Genomic DNA, 20,348 nt, shown 5'->3' on the forward strand with positions numbered 1-20,348 from the left:
TTCAGCTTTAGTCAGCTGTTCATCCAAATGTTGATCTCATCCATGCATCTGGGTCATCTTAGTGGGAGTGGTATGGTCGTATGTATTGAAGGATACATAGAGGTGAGTGCCATCAGCATATCACTAGCACAAGAGTCCATGATATCTGAACATCTCACTGAGTTTGTGGTTGCATGTAGGTGTTGAAAAGAATCTTTGAAGAACTGTATAAATAAGGGGGCTAAAGATATGAACAGTTAACCGGTTACTTGCTAAGCATCACCCTTACAGGTAATGCTTACCGTGTACTGGTTAACTGGTACCTGTGAACAGGCCCCCTGCCTGTGGCCCACTCAACAGGGCTGGGAGCATGTGGGTGTGGGAGGAGAAGACAGCTCCACCTGTGCGCTGGGCTGCCGGCTTCTGCTACTGGCCCCCCTGTGGGGGAGATGGTCGGGACTGGGATCCCACTTACTCAGTTACACAAAGATTTAACCAGTTAATTCAGGGGTCAGCAACCTTTCAGAAGTGGCATGACAAGATTTAACTTATTCACTTCTATTTACGGATGTGTGTGCTGGGAGCAGAAGGGGGCAGAGGCAGACTGGGTATGGTGACCATATTTTCTGATCCAGCTGCAGTTAGGGAGAATGGTTCAATTTAAATTATTAAACAGACTAAGCATTTTAACTCTCATGTTAGCTTATCAAACTTCATTTTAAATAAAGTAAAATATTAATTTATGTGAAACACAAAAGGTTTCAATGTTTTCTTTCTTTATGGCAGGGGTGGGGAAGCTTTTTTGTGTCATGAGCCGTAGACCCACAGAAAAATCATTTGGGGACCACGCAAGTGAGAAGCAAAAAAACCTCTTAAAACCCCTCAACCCTCACTGATGTGGCCCACAGCTGAGATACCTCACTCCTCTGGCACGCCAGCTCACAGAGTGTTGGGAAGAGGCAGGGAGGGCAGAGATTCAGGGCTTTCCATAGCTCAGATTTTCTGGAGTTCCTGAGTTAGTGGATTTTGTGGACCCTCTTAGGCTCTAGGGTGGGGACAAAACTAAAGGGTTCAGTGTACGGGATGGGGCTGCCAGTGAGTGGGATAGGGATGCAGGATCTGGGCAGGCGGTGGGGGGCACGAGGGGGTGAGGAGGGCAGGGTCTGGAATAGAGTTTGGTGGCAGGAGAGGGGGTGTGTGGGGGTACGAGAGGGAGTTTCAGGGTGGGAGGAGTTTGGGGAATAACACAGAAAAGGTGAGAGGGTGAGAATGCAGCCAAATAACTATTGGGGGAGGGAAGCACAGAAGTGGGAAGCAAAGGAAAGTGGAGCTTCTGCAAAATAAAATTGTATTCTCCACCCCCCCCCCATCTTCCCTCTGCTCTAGCTTTGCTCCCCTCAGCCCCGTGATCTGATCCCCTGCATTGCCCCATCCCCCCTCAGTGCAACCCCTGCCCCCTCCTATTCTGCCCCGCATATCCTCCTTTATACCTCCCTTCCCCCTACAACCACATCCCTGTTCCCCCAGTGTGTACACTAGCAGGGCAGCAGTGCTGGGACTCAGACAGTGCTGGGGTGAAGAGGGTCCGGGGAAGGGATAGAATCAATTCCCTACCCAGCCCTTTGTCATCTGTAGGCTGCTGCTCTGGGTTGGGGTGGACAGAGCCCAGGGCTGATTTTGGTGCAGTGGAGTCCTGGGGAAGGGGCTCCCAAGCCTGTACACACCCTCTGGGGAGCAGTGCGGTGCAGCCTAGATGCCGGCACCATACGGAGGCGGCAGCAGCTTGTGGGCAGCCTCCCTGCCCTGGATCTGCAGAGCAGCTCCAGCCATACCCTCTCCCGGAGCAGAGCCTGTAGTGAGGGGGAGTGTTAACCCCCTTAGCCCTTGGGAGCTGCACACTCAGGCTGGGCAGGAGCAGCCCCAGGGACACAGAGCCCAGTGCAGGTACATGCCACCCACTCTGCTTGCCAGGCTGCCCCAGCCCTTTTGTGTCCATGCCTCCCCCAACTCCTCTGCTCTTCCAGCAGGAAGCCAGAGCTGGTTCACGTATGTTGTAGGTTGCTGACCCCTGAGTTAATTAACTGGGATTTTACATCCTTAGAGGGGGGACTAGTATTTCCCATCATTACTGTTTTGGGTGTATCCCTACTGGAGGGACTCAAATCTCATCCACTTTATCTCCCCGTCCATTATATTTCATTACCCTGGTGCCTTGTCTCGGGTGAGACCACAGTATCTCATGATCACCAGTGTGAAATGGTCCAGGAGGCTAAGAACGGATGTTCCGTATTCTATTTAATGTCCCTGCACCTCTGGTCACAAACACTCTCAGACCCTGCACCCCATCCTATGCCCTCCTCTAAGTCAGAATTGTTTCTTGTACCTATGCCAGCTCCCAGTCCCTGAACTCCAGGGGCGGACTGGCAATCAAAATAGGCCTGGGAAATGGGTTGAGAACGGCCCACTTTTTCACATCAAAGAATTTTTTTTAAAATTTACTCTTTTACCCCTATTAGCCACACCCCCTGACTCCCATTAGCCAGGCCTCTGAAGGTAACACTCTCGGGGCAAGATGGACACATGACCAGAAGTAAAAGGTGTCATGTGACCCCTTTCTAAGGACTTTTCCCACTTTCCTCCTACCAATATGGATTAGTTTGGCCCCCACCAAGCTCCCCTCATGCAACTATTCTGCAATTGCATTAACCCAATGTTTGTGACATTAACTCGGGGGCGGAAGGGGTGGAGAGGCTGGGGGAAGTGTTTCCTCTAAGGCTATGTCTACACTCGCAGCTTCTTGCACAGGAACAGTCATTCTTGCGCAAAAACCTGCCTGATGTCTACACTGCACGAGTGTTCTTGTGCAAATAAATTTACAGTATAGTGTTGTAAAACAGGGCTTCTTCCTGAAGAGTTATTTCTCTCCCCACGAGGAATAAGCCTTCTTGTGCAAGAGCTCTTCCACAAGAGGGTAGTGTAAACAGGCAACATGAATTTCTTGCGCAAGAAGCCCTTGTGGTTAAAATGGCCATCAGAGCTTTCTTGCGCAAGAGGGCAACCACGCTGCCATGGATGCTCTTGCACAAAAGCACATGGCAGCATAGACATGTTCTTGTGTAAGATTTTTTGCACAAAGAGCTCTTGAGCAAGAAGCCGTCAGTGTAGACGCAGCCTAAGAATTTCCTCCCATGAGCAGAATGAATTTTGTGTTGTGCATATGGCTTGTTTGGATGTGCCACTGTGGCACCCAAGTTATTGAAAAATACCTTATAAACCTCTACCTTTTCCCTCTGCTGCCATGTCTCTTCCCCTTGCTCCAGCAGCTCCCCTGATGCCTGCTGCCCCCCAACTCCTCACCCTGCTCTGCTGTCCTGACTCCTGCCCTTCTCATTACCCTCAGCACTCCTGAGACCTGCCCCTCTCCACCAGCCCTTCTCTCCCCCTTGTGCCCACTCCTCCAGTAGCCCCACTCTGATCATGTGAGCTACCCCTTCTCATCCCCTCTTCTAATACCTCCCTCTACAAACCTGCCCTGCCTCTCTCCTCTGGTGCTGGTCCCTCCCCTGCAGGTGTCTGCTCTTCTGCTTCACCCCCAGAATCCCCTGGCACGTTCACCTTCCATTACCCTTGTACCTTCCTGGTGCCTCCCACTTCCCTCACTACCCCTGCCCCCTTTGCCTTCTTTTTCCCTGATGCCCACCCCCTCACCATCCTCTGCCCCCATTCCCTTCATGCCCCTGTGCCCTCACATATGACTTGCTCCATCCCTGCCTTCCTCATGCCCATCCCTTCTTTCAAGGCTTCTGCTAGCACCACCTCTTCCTCCCCCTCTAGCCCCCAATGCCCTTACCCTCTCCTCTCCTCTCCTCTCCTCTCCTCTCCTAGCATCACCTTGTCCCCCTTCCCACTTTGCCCCCTGGCATTTGTCTCTCCTCTACCCTGTCCCTTGGTGCCTTCCCCTTTCTTCTCCTGACCTGTCCTCCTCCCCCTCAGTACAAGTCCCTTCCTCTCCCACCTCTTCCCCTATTTTTTCCCCTCTCTTCCCCTCCCCCACCTTCTGCCTTCCAGTTTGCGGGGTTGGAGTCTGTGATTGGGCCCCAGAAGTCCTGCAGCCGTGGCCCCAGCTGCTTCCAGGGCTCCAGACCATGTGCCGGGCCTGGAGCTGGGCCACGTGATACACTCTGGGCCAGGCAGTTTTAAAGTCTTGGGCTGTGACATCATGCCACGCCCGAGTGTCTCCCCTTTCAGCTGTTGCGTGGTGTTTGAGCATGCCACACAGGCACTCTCTTGGCCACACCATGCCCCGTACATAGCCGGCGCTGGGGAATTTAAAGTGCAGGGCTGCGGCGCCCCGTCACAATCCCCCTCCTCTTCCAGTTATTGCCAGCCAGTCCTTCGGAGGATGGCCCACCAGGAAATTCCTGGTATCCCGCCTGGCCAGTCCGCCCCTGGTGCACTCCCTCCTGTACCCCAATCTCCTTCCCTAAGTCACAGCCCCTCATTCACCCAAACCCCCTTCCAGACTCTGCACACCAATCCTTTACCAAACTCTTTTCTGCTCCCAGATCGTGCACCTCTTCCACTAATATCATGGATGCTTACCAAATTTTTGGAAGTACCCTCCCATCAAAAATTATAGCCAGCCCTGGACTGCACTAAAGTGTGACAGTGGCATAGCAGCAGCAATAAAGCTCGGTCACTTCAACCTTTTCTTGCTACCTCATATTTTTTATGACAGATTTTTCTTTGAGCTTTAGGCTTGAGTTGTTTGTATGACTCTTTCTTCTGCTGGTGTGATATGTTTTGCCACGTGCTGATAAACATGACATGAGCTTTTTTCATTTATGATACACTCTGCCAGGAACCTACTCTACTCTGAGCCCAAAATGGGTTAACATGTTTTATGGACAATAAAGCCATCAAAGTCACATAAAAGGAGCATTTTGAGTTGCTCCTGAACTGTGAGTCAATTGTCTCTGATGCCACTATCTCTTTCATGTTGTTGAGGTATAGATGTGAATCTGTTGCTGAGCCCCATACCCTTGAAAAAGCAACATGAGCCATTCTGCAAACCAAGAACAACTAGGCATTGGGGCCAGAGGGCTTACCAGCCAAAATCAACAAGTTTGGAGGTGAAGAACTAGTAAAGGAGTTGCACAAGTTTTTACTTCATATCTGGTATTATGAGAAGATTCCAGAACACTTGAGAAACACTGACATGATTACGAGAGGCCCCAGACTTGCGACCACCCAAGTTCTGATTTCCCTGCACTTAAAACCATTTTTGTAAGTGTGGGAGGGGCTGAAACCCCCGACTTAACGTCCTCATCTCACATTTACGACAGGTGCACGTAAATGAGGGTTCGAATTACAATGCCCCCAACTTGCAACATGATTGGTTCCCAGGGAAGCATCGCAAGTCGGGGGCCTCCTTACAATCTTTAAGAAAGGAGATAAGTCAGAGTGTGGAAACACACTAAGTCAATGGCAGAGTGTTCTTCCACCAGTGTATTCCACATTGCGGAGAGGCAGAAGCTTTGTCCATGGGAGAGCATCTCCAGTCAATCTAGAGTGATGTAGACGCTATTGTAAGTCAGTGTAACTTATGTTGGCTTCAGTTACTAGCATAACTGAGTTAGTATAGATAAGCCCACAGAATTAAATAATTTACCATGGTGAATAGCTTCTTGTGGTAGGATATGGCAACCTCAGAGGAGGCTAATAGGAAGGTTCCCTTGGCTTGTAATCAGTCTCAGCATAGGCTTCAAGGAATTTTTGTTTAACTCTGTCTGAATCAGCCTTTGTTTTCTGCCCTCTCCACTCGAGTTTCTGCCTATCATTTTCCATCCAACAGTGCATGTCAGAAAACCAAGGAGATCTGTATGGGCAATGGTAAAGAAGGAGCTGTTTTTTGGGGTAGTGATGGGTTTAGTCACAGAGTTACCCTTGAGACTGTTGAAAATATCTCAGAGCCTTCCTATTTGTCCTATTGTAATGTGGAGGGTGAAGTGGGGGTGGGGCTGGGGTGGGAGTACTTGGAGCCCTGCTGAGAGGGTCTGTTCCCCACACCGGCTAGCAAGAAGTCATACAAGCTATCTCCTTAGGCAGTTCAGTTCTTCTGTGCCACCATCGGTACCACTCTTTCTACAGATAAGAGGTTATGAAAACCAACCTCACCAAATCCAAACATGTTCTTCTGATCCCAAATGACCAGCCACATTCCCAGGTCAATTTACACCTCAGATCATACCCAAAAGAGCTTGCTGTGCCAATCCTTTAGATTCTAAAATCTAAAGATTTATTTTAAAAGAAAGAAGGATGGGATGAGAGTTAACATTAAAGGAATCCAATACATACACAAGTTCTTTGTGCAGGCTTGTAGCACAGATGGAATAATCTGTCTTTAAAACAAGTCTCTGGAATGCATTCTTTTTTAGGATGGGGCATCAGTCTTTCAGGCTTTAGTTCATAGAAGATCCTTCATAGGTGGTCAGCTGGAATGAAGACAGAATTGAAGACAAAATGGAGGAGCCCTCAGGGCCTGCTTTATACCCTTGCCCAGGTGGAGAGAATTCTGTTGATTTTCTTGTGTGAATGTATGTGCCAAGATGGAGCTTGTCACATGAGCAAGTCACCTGTCCATGTATGATTCAGTCCTTTTTAGGCAGCAGGCATCACATGCTGGTCTGTAGGTTCACAGTAAAGCTCATCAGGTGGGTATTGGCACCACCTGAGGTGAATTGTGAGGGACGTACTGATATTCATGTGACTAGCAAACTAGCAATAGGTTGGCCAAGCCTGTTGATGTCTCCTAGCAGCAAATATTTGAAATACAAATATGTGACCATTATTCCTAACTTCAAATACAAAAATGATACATGCATATGAGCAGTTTACCAGAATTGATAGACACCTCGCTTGGTCCACTTTGTACAATATTTACCATAAAAAGATCACTTCATATGTTTAAAAACTATTTTTGATTAGCAAATGTATAGAAATCATCTTATTAGTCCTATATGGTTATCAACAGGGCTTACCAAGCGGCGGCGAGCCCCGCTCGCCAGCCGTGTGGAACTGTACGCTGCGCATATGCTAACTGCGCTGCACGGCCGTGCCGGGCTAAAATCTACTCGACACGGGCGAGTAGATTACATTAATTGTCAAGCTCTGGTTATCAAAATGGCCTATAATTGAGTCTAGTTTCTGCTTTAGTTTGTAATGTAAAGGAATTTTTAAGGTACTTTTAGCTCATCTACTTGGTAGTGTCAGGATGAGGTAAAAAATATTGTACAAGTTAGAATGCCTTTAGTGAAAACTTTATTGATAGTGAAACACACACATTCTTGAATACTTCCATAAAGGAAGCAATCTGGCCATATTCAAATACATACTAATCATTATATTCACATTCTCCTGTGCAGAACAATTACAGGATCAGTAGGATCCTGTGAAATTCACAGGAGCGATAAAACTCGTTTTGTTTCTGAGATTAATTTCAGAAATATTTTGTCTACAAAGGGACAAGTACTCACAGCATGCAGTTAAAAGTTATTTTCTAATGAACGGTTTTTAAGATTAATGCCCAAGCACTGCATAGTGTATCAATTAAGGCTGCTACACCCACAATATGCTTAATAAAACATCACTAGAAATGAAATGGGGTCACCATATTAGTGCATTGCAACCTCAATTTTACTCTTGTCTTCCAAACACTTTTTATCAAGCTTCTACTTTCTGCCCTTTTCCTTCTGGCATAGTACCATAAACTCACTTGCATGGGGAGTTATGGAAGACTTCCCTCTTTATTTGTGTAAAGTTAAGATTTTTTTTCCCTCCTAAAAATAATTTTCTAACTTAACATACTTTCTACAAGATCATGTCTTCTCCTTTTCCTTAACCCCTACTACAGGGGTGGCCAACCCGTAACAGGCAAAGAGCCAAGATAGTGGTGGACATAACGCAAAGAGCTAAGGGGAAAAAAGTTGTCAAACAAACAAAAAAAGGACCCTGCCCCTTTAAATGAAATTCCAGTTTGGCTTTTTGGCCACATCAGGCTCCTGTCAGCTGGTGCCATCTTGCTTTGCTGCACCGGATGGCTCCCCTGCACTCGGTGAGACCAGGGAACCAGGGGGCCCTTTTTCAGGGGCGGCTTTGTGGGCCATGGAGTACGTTACACGAGCTGCACTTACTGCGGTAAAGAGCCGGGGGATGGCCACCCCTGCCCTAATAAGAGTTTGGTGATTTGGGCTGCGTTTGCTAGCTTCCACTGTTCTGTGTAAAGAATGGGAGGAGTAGTTTTACACTGAGAAGTTGGGCTACTTTTTTGTGTGTGTAATATTTACTAGCTTTTAGGGTTGCCAGATAGTTTCAGAAAAAATACCGAACCAAAAAAAAGGACCCCAAGAGTTATGCCCCCCCTCCCCAAAAAACCAAAACCCAACACTGCGTGGCCCCTTTAAGAAACACATGGTGAGGCTTTTTGGCCCTAACAGGCTGCCGGCGGCCGCCCGCCATCTTGCCTCCCTGCGCGGGGCCGGACAGCTCTCCTGCAGAACCCTTTAAGCACTAGGTTACCAGGCTGCCTCCGTAATGAGCCGGACAGCCTGGGATTTTCGCCTCCTGGCCAGGAAAAAATCAGAGGGTATCGGACATTTTAGGTGTCCGGTATTTTCTGAATTTTTTTTACCAGATAGGAGGCGAAAATACCGAACTGTCCAGTTCAATACCAGACACCTGGCAGCCCTACTAGTTTTAAAAGACAGAATGGTTGCATTCTTTAGACTTAAACAATAAATGATATGTTTGTTTTTCTAGGTATATTGCAGCATCCAGATGGCACAGTCTTGAAGCAATTGCAGCCTCCGCCTCGGGGTCCCAGAGAACAAGAGTTCTACAACAAGGTAAGAACCCTTCATTCTTGTTGAAGGGGGAATGTTGTTTCTGATTCTCTCCCATAGCTGCCTGAAAAAGTTACAGTGGAATGTCACGGCTTAAGTGATAAGTAATGCATCATCCATACACAATGAAGAGTTTTGTATTCAAATCCTGATTTCCCGGTGTTGGAAGCTTGAGTGGTGTTGCATTGGCAGAATTGTCAGGACATTTGTGCACTGCCTAGTCTTGTTGTGAGTAGAGTTTCTGCTCTTTGAGTCATGTATGTAGAGCCTTGTGCAGATACAGACTTGGTATCCACATCTGTAGCTGTAAATGAGCTGTGGATATAACCATTGACAACTGCAGATGCAGATACCTGTGGGTATAAAGAGGATATCGGCTTATTTCCAGGACTCTACCTATAAGGACTATCTACAGAGGGCTTTGGGATCATATATTTGTTCCATAAACAACAATTCCACATATAACACTTAAAAAAAAAAAAAACCAGACTAGAAAAACCTACCACCACATCTGTCTACTTTCTGTCACTGCAGAAACACTGTGTCTATTTCAGCTTCTTATTCCTTCATATTTTTTTTATATTATGCCTCAAAATACTCTGTTTAGAAATGTAGGATATATGGTCCATCTCCTGTTCCGACTAAGGATGTAAAAGACTAGTCGACTGTCTAATAAGGTTTTGCTTATTGGATAGCATTTTGACGAATTATCTAGTCGATATCCACCCTCCCTTTGCTGCCTCTATGAGATAGAGGCAGTAAAGGAGGGGGAGGGAAGAAGGGTACTTCAAAGTGATAGTGCTGCATAGTGGTGCTGCCACTTTGAAACCCCAAGGCGGCTTTTTAAAGGGGCAGCTGCTGCACAGCTGATCCGCGGATCAGATGTGCGATGGCTGCCCCTTTAAAATGGTGCCTGTGTGCCTTTGAAGGGGCAGCTGTGGAGTCCGGGGTCACTTGGGGAGTCTCCAGCTGACCCCGGGCTCCACAGCTGCCCCTTTGAAAGGCACAGAGATGGTAGTTTCAAAGGGGAAGCTGCTGCACAGCTGATCAGTGAAGCCATCCAGGAGACTACGACTCCACGAGCCACACCCTGAGGACAGCACAGAACACTGGGAATGGTAGGAAGTAGCCCAGAGTGGAGGATTGTTGCTTATGCAGACATCACCGCTGAGCAGGCAGTGAAATCCTCCACTGCCAACGGAGCCCTGGACTGGGACCCCCTGCCTTCGCACCCCACAACAATCCAGCTCCCTAACATTCTGGGAGGTTTACCTTTGGACTAGGCCTCTAGGCCATTGTGACCCTGAGAGAAGGGAGTGTGTGTGAGATTAGGCCTGCAGAGCCGTATTTACACTCATAGGGGGAACTGTGTTTGGAAGTAGGCCTGCAGGGCCGTATATACCCTGCTAGAGGGAACTGTACTTTGGGACTAGGCCTGTGAGGTTGTATTTACCCTAATAGAGGGAGTTGTACTTTGGGACTAGGCCTGTGAGGCCATATTCCCTCTGAGAGGGAACTATACTTCAGGACTAGGCCCGCAGGGCCATATATACCCTGCTAGAAGGGACTGTGTTTGGAACAAGGCCAGAAGGCTGTAGGTACGCTGGTAGAGGGACATTTGAGAGGAATTGGGTCTACAGGCTGCATTTGCCCTGTGGAAAGCCTGTAGGCCAGTGTTTCTTAAATTGTGTTCTGCTGCACACTGGTGTGCCGCGAAGCAGTCGGAGGTTTACCGTGAAGAACAACAGAGTTCGAAATGGCTGCATTTAAAGGAGCAGGCGACCTTTTTTTGTCTTAATAACTTTCCCCCTGACCCTTTTTGGTTTTGTTTTTGTATTTGTTTTTTTTTTTTTTTTTTTGTTCAACAAAAAATGCTTGGTGTTCCTAATGATTGTTTGGTGTTCCTCGGTCTTAAAAAGTTTAAGAAACACTGCTTTAGGGCAGGGGTTCTCAAACTTTTTGATACTGAGACCCCCTAAAATGCTCATTTAATTTGTGTGACATGCCACCCCCAAGTTGTTAAGCAAAAAAAAAAAGGGGGAGGGAGCCAAAGAAAGCTGTTAAGCAAAGAAAAAAAAAAAACAACGCTTTACTCACCCCTCCTGCAGTTACTGTGCCGCGTTCCTCCTCCGGGGCTGACACCCCCTCTACACAGCTGTGGGATCCCCGGAAGTGGCAGAATCCCCAGAATTCCTGGAAGTGGCACGAAGGACCCTGGGGAAGCCAGCAGCTGCGACCCCTCCCCCCATAAGTTGGTCGCGGGCCCCCTTGTAAGTGGGTTCTTCCTTGACAGTTTGAGCTGCTCTGAAGAAGCACTGCAAGCGTCCTTGCTGCACAGCACCTGCCCTTTATGTCTGGTGTTTGGTCTGCAGCTCATGGAGAGCTCCCTGATGTCAGGTGGGGGCTGCATCTTGTGCATGTGGCCCTCCTGCAGCCCTCTGGCCACTCCTGACTCACCAGGGGTGCCAGTTCAGATGTGGTGGAGCTGGGAAAGGCACCTTTAACAATTCTAGAGGATAGTTAGGCACCTGAAATCTCTAGGGATTTGAGTTTTTGTGCTTATTTTGTTTTGTTTGTTTGTTTGCAAATAATGTAGAAATTCGCTGGTTTCACAGTATACAGAAATCCTGAAATATTTCCATCAGTAATAATTAAATTATTTACAGATAGGGAAAGTAAGAAAAATGCTTCCTGAGCACTTGTTAGAGTTAAAATTCAATGATATAAACTTCTGAATTGGTCTTGTCACAAATGGACGAGTGAATGATTAGTTAAATCAACAAATCATGTCTGGTGTTAGGATAATTATTTTGTATATCTGGACATATATCTTGACGTGATATGGTGGTTTTTGCTGTTTTGTTGTAGTCCTATTGGTGCCTGGATGAGAGTCACAAGGTGAGTGAAGTAATATCTTTAATTGGATCAAACATGGTTGATGATAGAGACAACCTCAGAGCCCTTCTCCAGGTCTGTGAAGCTCAAAAGGGCTGATATCTCACCAACCAAAACTGTTCCAAAATTATTTAAGAAAAAGATATTACTTTACCCACCTTGTCTCTCTGTTTGGGTTTTAACAGCTTTAAAGGTTGAACTCGTGCATCTCCACTTCATCATTAAAAAATTATCGGACCTCTCTCCATAATTTCCCAATAACTGTGAAAATTATAAAAAGATGGAAAGCTTAAAACATTACACAAAGTTATAAAACATAGAGTGCATTCCACCAAGCCTTTTTATAAGCCAGAACAGCAGGGGTGTAATTGACTAGAACTTCCGGAACGCGGCTGTCTGCTTCTTGCCCACTCTCTGGTTCTGCCCCTTGCAGGCTTTGCCTCTCTGCAACAGGAGGGAGGGTTCAGCACACCCCCGCTAACCCCTACCCTCTCCTGCACACCCCCCTCCTCCGGGCAGTAGAGAGGAAAGGTAGATTGAGAGCCTGCCGGAGTAAATGTAACTGACTTTAACTTCCTGAATGCGGCTGCCTGCCTCTCGCCGCCTCTCCTCTTCCGCCGCTCGCAGGCTTTGCCTCCCTGCAACAGGAGGGAGGGTTCAGCACACCCCCACCGACCCCTATCCTCTCCTGCCCCCCCTTCAGGCAGTAGAGAGGAAAGGTAAATTGAGAGCCTTTCGGCTGTGGATCCAGCCTGGGGCAGTGTAATTGACTAGAAAATTTTAAAACAACTGCCTGCCTCTCGCTGCCTCTGTGGCTCTGCCGCTTGCAGGCTTTGCCTCCCTGTAACAGGAGGGAGGGTTCAGCACCCCCGCCCACCCGCCGACCCCCTGCCCCAGGCAGTAGAGGGGAAAGGTAGATTGAATATAACATAAGAACGGCCGTACTGGGTCAGACCAAAGGTCCATCTAGCCCAGTATCCTGTCTACCGACAGTGGCCAGCACCAGGTGCCCCAGAGAGGGTGGACCGAAGACAATGATCAAGCGATTTGTCTCCTGCCATCCCTCTCCAGCCTCTGACAAAGAGAGGCCAAGGACACCATTTTATCCCCTGACTAATAGCCTTTTATGGACCTAACCTCCATGAATTTATCCAGCTTCTCTTTAAACTCTATTATAGTCCTAGCCTTCACAGCCTCCTCTGGCAAGGAGTTCCACAGGTTGACTACATGCTGTGTGAAGAAGAACTTTCTTTTATTAGTTTTAAATCTGCTACCCATTAATTTCATTTGGTGTCCTCTAGTTCTTCTATTATGGGAACTAATAAATAACTTTTCTTTATCAGCCCTCTCCACACCACTCATGATTTTATAGACCTCTATCATATCCCCCCTCAGTCTCCTCTTTTCTAAACTGAAAAGTCCCAGTCGCTTTAACCTCTCCTCATATGGGACCCATTCCAAACCCCTAATCATTTTAGTTGCCCTTTTCTGAACCCTTTCCAAGGCCAAAATATCTTTTTTGAGGTGAGGAGACCACATCTGTACACAGTATTCAAGATGTGGGCGTACCATAGTTTTATACAGGGGCAGTAAGATATTCTGGGTCTTATTTTCTATCCCTTTCCTAATAATTCCTAGCATCCTATTTGCCTTTTTGACCGCCGCTGCACACTGTGTGGAAGTTTTCAGAGAACTGTCCACGATAACTCCAAGATCTCTTTCCTGATTTGTTGTAGCCAAATTAGCCCCCATTGAGAGCCTGTTGATCCAGGGGCGGCAGTGTAATTGACTAGAACTTCTTGAAGCGGCTGCCTGCCTCTCTCCCCGTCTCTGCTTCCGCGGCTCGCAGGCTTTGCCTTCTAAAATGGCGGAGGGTTCGGCCCTTGCGGCGTTGTTCCCCTCCTACGAGACCCGCCCCTGCCAGAGTACCTCCTGATAGTCCGGCATTTCTGATAATCTGGCACCACCTGGGTCCCAAAGGTGCCGGATTATCGGAAGTCTGCTGTAGCTCCCTCAAATCTGGCACAAGACATATATGGGCATGGCTGGATTCTGGTCCTTTTGGGAAAACAGTTTTCTCCTGCTGCCTTCAGATGTGCATCTTACAGCTCAAATAATAGCATTCTGTACTGCAGGTTTGGGATTCAAATCCTGTTGATTCATGTGATAAGCTATTTGTTTCTCATACTGAAGTTGGCTTTTACATTTTTCTTTACTTTAAAATTAAAATGAATAAACTAAGGCAATGTGCACCAGGGGTGGGCAAATACCAGCTGGATCTGGTACACCAGATTTAATCTCTGGTGGGCTTCTGCCATTGTATTTACCTGCATCTCTACAGACGTGTGATTGTAGCTCCTGTTGGCTGTGGGTCACTGTTCCCGAGCTGCAGGAAGTGGTGTTTTGGTCTGTGTCACTTCCTTCAGCTCTCATTGGCTGAGAATAGCATTTCGTAATAGCAGGGACACAGGTAAATATAGTGGCAGTGGCCTGCCAGTGGCTAACTTTGGAGAATTGTCATCATCTTATTGCCCACTCCGGCATACACACAGTCCCATTTAAAAAGCATTAGGCTGCAAAGTCAGGTACCTATGCACTGAGAAGTAAGACTTACTGTTTATCATGAAATCTTAATTCTATGCTTGTGTCGGGAGGGTGGAGGAGGGAGGAGAGGAGGTGGCCAGTGGTCCGTATCCACCTCACTGGGACCCTGGCCTAGGGAGGTTGTGGAATCTCCATCACTGGAGATATTTAAGAGCAGGTTAGACAGACATCTATCAGGGATGTTCTAGATGGTGCTTGGTCCTGCCGTGAGGGCAGGGAACTGGACTCGATGAACTCTCGAGGATCCTTCCAGTTCTAGTGTTCTATGATTATGCACAGAGCAGCTGCAGGCACTTAAAAGGTTGGCTGCTCTATGCTCTGGATGCTGGGAAAGAAAGAGGGAGGCTTTGCATACTGCCCTGCTCCCAGCAAAATCTCTCCGCTCTCATTGGTCAGTTCCTGGCCAATAGGAGCTGAGAAATGTTTCTGGGGGGGCAGGGCAGTGTGAAACTCCCTCCTCCCTGCTGACTGGAGCTGTGTAGATAAGCGCCTTCCAGACAGAGCCTGCCTCTGGAACCCTGACCCCTTCCCCCCTGCTTAACTACTTGACCCAGGCCACTATGTAAACCCTCTGTATCCCTTTCCCCCCCTTCTCTCCCATATCCTGCACCTCATCATACACCCCTCCCCCCAGGCCAGAATCCTCTCCTGCACCCATATCCCATCTCTGACCCTGCACCTTATTTCCACTGCCCCAGGGCACCACCCAAACCCTCTTTACCCCTTTCCCCTCTTTTCTCAGGTAGGGATGTCAATGAGCAGTCGACTAGATGATTAACCAGTAAGCCTAGGCTTATCCGTTAATGTATTCAACTACTTGCATTCCCTCCCTTCCTGCCTCTGTATCAGAGGCAACGGGGAGGGAGGAAGCAGGAGCCAGTGCTATGGGGAGCTGGTTTAAAAGCCCCAGCACTGGCTCTGCAGTGCTGCCTGCCTGCCCCGTGCTGCTGCCTCTATCAGAAGCAGCAGTGCTGGGGGTGGGGCCACAGGAGGCTGCCACAAAGCAGCCTCTTCTCGCAGTGGGCCCTGGCTTGTCACGGGCAGAGGTTGCTTTGCAGCAGCAGCTCCTGTCCATAGGGGGGTGGGGGTGGGGGTGGCGATTCTGAGCTCCCTGCAAACAGAGGCTGCTCTGTGGAATGTGGAGAAGCCTCTGTCCATGGTGAGCTTGGGCCCACTGTGGACAGAGTTTGGTCCCCGGACCAGCATGGACATGTGAATGAGAGCTATTCTGCTAATGGAAAAGTGCGTTGCAATCACGCTGTGGAAGCTGGCTACTTCAGATAGCTTTCACTCGGTTACCAATCAGTCTGGAGGGTGAAAATCGACTATTGGCTCATGCTGACGGAAGTGTGTAGGGCCATCAATCTCATTCTGCTCTGAAAGACTGAAACTCAGGGCAATGTGCATGAAATTGTGGGTGGCTTTGCCCAGATGGGCATCCCAAACTATGGTGGGGTAATAGATTCCATGCATATTCCAGTTCTGGCACCAGATCATCTAGCCTCTGAGTACATTAAGTGTAAGGGGTATTTCTCCCTGGTCCTACAGGCGCTTGTGAATCACCATGGGTTTTTCATGGATATTAATGTAGAATGGTGTAGAATCGAGCATGATACTCACATGTTTTGGAACACTGTCATGTTCTGGAAGCTGTTAGTGGAGACTTTTTTCCAGAAGATCACTGTGGTGGAGGTGAAAATTCCCATTGTGGTCCTTGAGGACCCTGCGCAACCCTTAATGCCATGGCTCAAGAAGGCATACATGGGGAGCCTTGACAGCAGCAAGGCGCAGTTCAATAACAGGCTGAGCAGGTGCAGAATTAGGGATGTTAAATTTTGATTAATCAGTTAATTGAGTAATTGATGGAATTTCCATCGACTACTTGATTAGTCGATGAGAGGGGCACTTGCTATCCCACTGTGCCTCTCCCTTTGAAATGTTCAAAGCCTCACAGGGCTCTTATACATTTCAAAGGAAGAGAGGCAGTGGGTTCCCCCTGCCTTTCTCCCTCTGAAATGTACAGGAGCTGCCTGCTGCTCCTGTACATTTCAAAGGAGAGAGGCAGTGGGAACTGGTGTTGGCAGGGAGCAAAGCAGTCCCTGCTGGCTTAGGTTCTCCTCTTTGCCTCTTCCTTTGAAATGTACAGGAGCTGCCGAGACTCTTGTATATTTCAAAAGGAAGAGAAGCAGAGGAAACCCACTGCCTCTCTCCCTTTGAAATGTACACGAGCAGCAAGAGGCTCTTGTACATTCCAAAGGGAGAGGAGCAGCAACGGACTGGCGTGAATGGGACTATATCAGTCACCGCTCGTGCTGTTTCTCTGCTGTCTCCTGCCCCCATGGAGACGGCACTGGGAAGGGAACTGGCTTTTTAGCCGGCTCTCCCCAGCACAAACTTGTGCTCCCCCCCTTGCTGCGTCTCTCTGATAGCTTCCTCCTCCCCCACTTGCTGCCTCTATTAGTCGAATTGCTTTTCGGCTACCTGATAAACATTTGCTTATTGGGTAGTTGACTAGTTGCTTACATTCCTATGCAGAATGACTTTGGAGTGTGGTTTTGGCCTTTAGAAAGCATGCTGGTGATGTTTATATGGGAAACTGGATCTGGCTGATGACAACATCCCTATGGCTATCACTGTATGCTTTATTCTCTGTAATATTTACAAAGGGAGGGGTAAAAGCTTCACTCAGAGCTGAACTGCTGAGGCACAGTGCCTAGAAGCCGAGTTTGAACAGCCCAAGGCCAGGGCTATTAGAGGAGCACAGTGTGAGGCCGTAAGGTTCATGGATGTGTTGAGGCAGCAATTTGATGTTGAAGGTCAGTAAAACTTGTGTTGTGCATGGAAGTGTAGTGGCTGTGTTGCTAGGGGGTTACTCTGGTCTGTGCACTGCACTTATTGCTACAGTGACCATAGCTTGGTTAGGGTACACTCGCTTGCTTGTTTTCATGTAATGGAATAAAGTTTGCTTTGAAACTCATCAATTTTGTTCATTAAATACTGTCATAAATGTAGGAAACATGTGAACCATCAAACATCTGCACAGAGGGGGAGAGGCAGGTGGTGAGGCATGTCGTGAAGTTTCATAGATTTGTATATGTTCAAGTTTCATTTGCAGCTCTGCCATCTGATGTGCTGTGCAAGTGTGGGGGGCTGCAGTTCATCAGAGCTAAACTGCACATGGATGGGTGTTGAATGCATGTGTAGCCTGTGGGTGTCTTCATGGGTGGAGTTTGGGTGGGCAGATGTGGTGTGCGGTAGATGCTGCTCAGTGACAGGATGGTGGCCAAATTGCATTGGTGGTTTTGGAGAGGGTTTATGGAAAACAGTTTAGGGGCACTGGCTACAAGGGGGTGCCGGTCGCGAAGCTACTCCATTTGCAGTGCTTGCAGCATGTTCGCTTGCTGCCCTATAATGCTTATGAGCAGGGCTCGCCAAACCGCGGCGAGCCCCGCTTGCCAGCCGCGCTGTCCGGCAATCTGCACATGCGCAGATCGCCCAAACCTGGCTCTTCCAGGTTACAATCCACTCGCATTCACACACACATGCACAAGCACACTTCGTCTTGTTGTTACCAATAGTTGCTCCCCCTACCTACCCTGGCCAGGTGAGTGAGATGTGGGAGGGGTGGAGCCGGGCTTCTGCTGATCCAGATCAATGCTCAGATGTTACAAGATGCCTCATACTTATCCCTCTCATGCAGCCAGTTAGTCATCACCTTGCCTTTTTTAATGCTTCAAAGAGAGTTCTTTCAAGGGCAGGCACTTGCTGCTCAACTCCCAAGATGTATGTCCAGTCATCTTTTCAAAGAGCTCATTTCACAGGTATTGTCCTGGATCTGGCTCCCAGCCTCGCTCCACCCTTGCAACTGCTGCTGGAGGTGCTCACCTTTCAGTCTCCATTCACACCTCATTCATTTCAGCAGGGCAATCAAGGAAAGGGGAGAGAGCTATTCTACTCCTAGAAAAAGACATTTTTCTTTGCCTTAACTATTCCTAAGATCTATAGCATAAAGAGCTTGATACAAAGTGTTTATGGGAAAGACTGGATACAAGGTTTCTCTGAATACAAGGATTCTATAAGAAAGCTTAACATAAAGATATATCTAAAAGAACAAGATATGTATATATAAAATCTCTTAATACAAAGTTATATGAGAATGATACATGGTTATATGGAATTTATCCACAGGTGTGACTTGAGGAGAGCACTGGAGTGCTTGATAGTTAATGATGGCTACTAGTTTTCCACAGGCAGTATTTATCCTGGAAAACATTTTGCTGCTTAGGGTGAGCAGGGAAGCGAAGGTGGGTGTTTTACTTGACTGCAGGTTCTGTGGTGGACCATCATGGCTTATCTTTGAGCAGTGCTGGTGTCGTGTCCCCCCATCCTGCTGACAGCACAGTGGCAAGGGAGTGTCAGCCTTCAGGGAATAAAGTCCACATTAGCGTTGCCAGCACATTTGCGCAGACGTCTGGCACAGCAGCTTCATGACACTGTGAGGCAGATTATTGTTAAGTGATTGCATCAATGCTCTGTTGAGCATCTGAGCAGCCCTGTGCTCATAGCAGCAACAGAACCAAACCTCCTCTCTGTAACTCGCTTGAGTGCTTCTGAGACCCAGACCACTTCTCAGATGTGTTGTCTTTAGCCTCCAAGTGCTGCAACTGGCTGGCCTCATTGGGGGTACAAACAGGGGCGTCTGGTAGCCGAGGCAGGGGAAGGCTTTGCCTTCCCAAACAGCCAGGCATGGCCCCGCCCACACTCCACCCCCAGAATGCCTGCTGTAGGTATTCTTGGGGCAGAGTGTTGCTGCCCCCGAGTGTCCGCCCTCCCTGAGCTCTGGTGGAGTTGGAGCCATATGGCCTCCTTCCTTTAGGGATGTTAAATGTCAGTTAATTGAATAGCTGAGTAACCTCATAAATTCTTATTGGTTACTTGACTATTCTGTAGTCCCCAAAGGTGGGGCTGACAGCCAGTGTGCTCAAAGAAGAAGCAGGGGGTGCCAGACAGGAGCTTGTCTCTGAGGGGAGCCAATTTAAAAACCAGCTACCCTCCTGGACCAGCTACCTGTTGCTCTGTGCTGCTGTTTCTGATAAAGAGGCAGCAGTGCGGGGTGGCAGCAGCCCCTGTCTAGGGTGGGTCTGAGCTCCTGGACCTGGCGCAAGCTGGAACTGAGCCTGGCTGCCTGCCCACCTGGCTCCTAATACACTTTAAATGCAGAGCCACAGCAGGAGTAGGTCCTGGACCCATTGCAAGCCAGGAGTGAGACAGTTTGCTGGCTAGCCTGCTAAAAAATGTACTGGCAGGGAGAGAGGAGGAAACTGCATGTAGTTTATAACATTAATCTATAAGCTTTTGCTTATTGATTAATCAACTACACTTTTACATCCCTACTCCCTCCATAGTACTCCAGGGTGGCTGGGGTTTTCCCCACCCCCTCTTCCCTTCCCTGTGTTGGAGAGGCAGGGCCTCAGCAGAGGGGGTGGGGCTGGGGACTTGCCTCCCCCAGCTCTAGCTGCACCGACTGTCCATGGGTATAAAACAGCTCCTGACTGCAAGCATCTGTGGATGCTGAGTCCTTCCCTGGCTCTGGGTCCTCCCCCTCAGCACGCTTGTCTATGACTTCCTCCTCCTGGCTCCGTCTGCTGTTAGATGACCCCTGAAGTATCCACCGGGGATATTTGGAGGGGAGGTGTAATTGCCTCTAAGTGTATCATCCAGCTCTTTGTAGTACCTGCAGGTTGTGGGTGCAGCACTGGTGCGGCGGTTTATTTCCCATGCCTTGCGATAGGTGTTTCACAGCTCTTTGAGCCTGCATACAGTGCATCCTGGTCATGGCCCCTTTCAATCCTGCATATTGAAATCTGCTCATAGGTTACATAATTCCTAGGGCTGGAGCACAGCTAGGACTGAACTGCCTTCTCTCCCCAAACACTGATGAGGTTCAGCACCTCAGCATGGCTCCAAGCA

At 48.3% G+C, this 20,348-nt stretch overlaps 1 protein-coding gene across 1 annotated transcript in view; it reads left to right on the forward strand.

The window, feature by feature from the left end:
• The window catches only part of IPMK (inositol polyphosphate multikinase), an 88,181-nt gene that overhangs the window by 8,052 nt on the left and 59,781 nt on the right, over positions 1-20,348 (forward strand). Inside the window, exon 2 of the mRNA XM_075935027.2 lies at positions 8,797-8,882. Coding sequence (XP_075791142.2) covers positions 8,797-8,882 — 86 coding nt within the window. The remainder of the gene's footprint in view (positions 1-8,796; positions 8,883-20,348) is intronic.

Source organism: Pelodiscus sinensis, chromosome 8 (genome assembly GCF_052426305.1).
Source record: "Pelodiscus sinensis isolate ZL-2025 chromosome 8, ASM5242630v1, whole genome shotgun sequence".
NCBI classification, from domain to species: Eukaryota; Metazoa; Chordata; order Testudines; family Trionychidae; genus Pelodiscus; species Pelodiscus sinensis.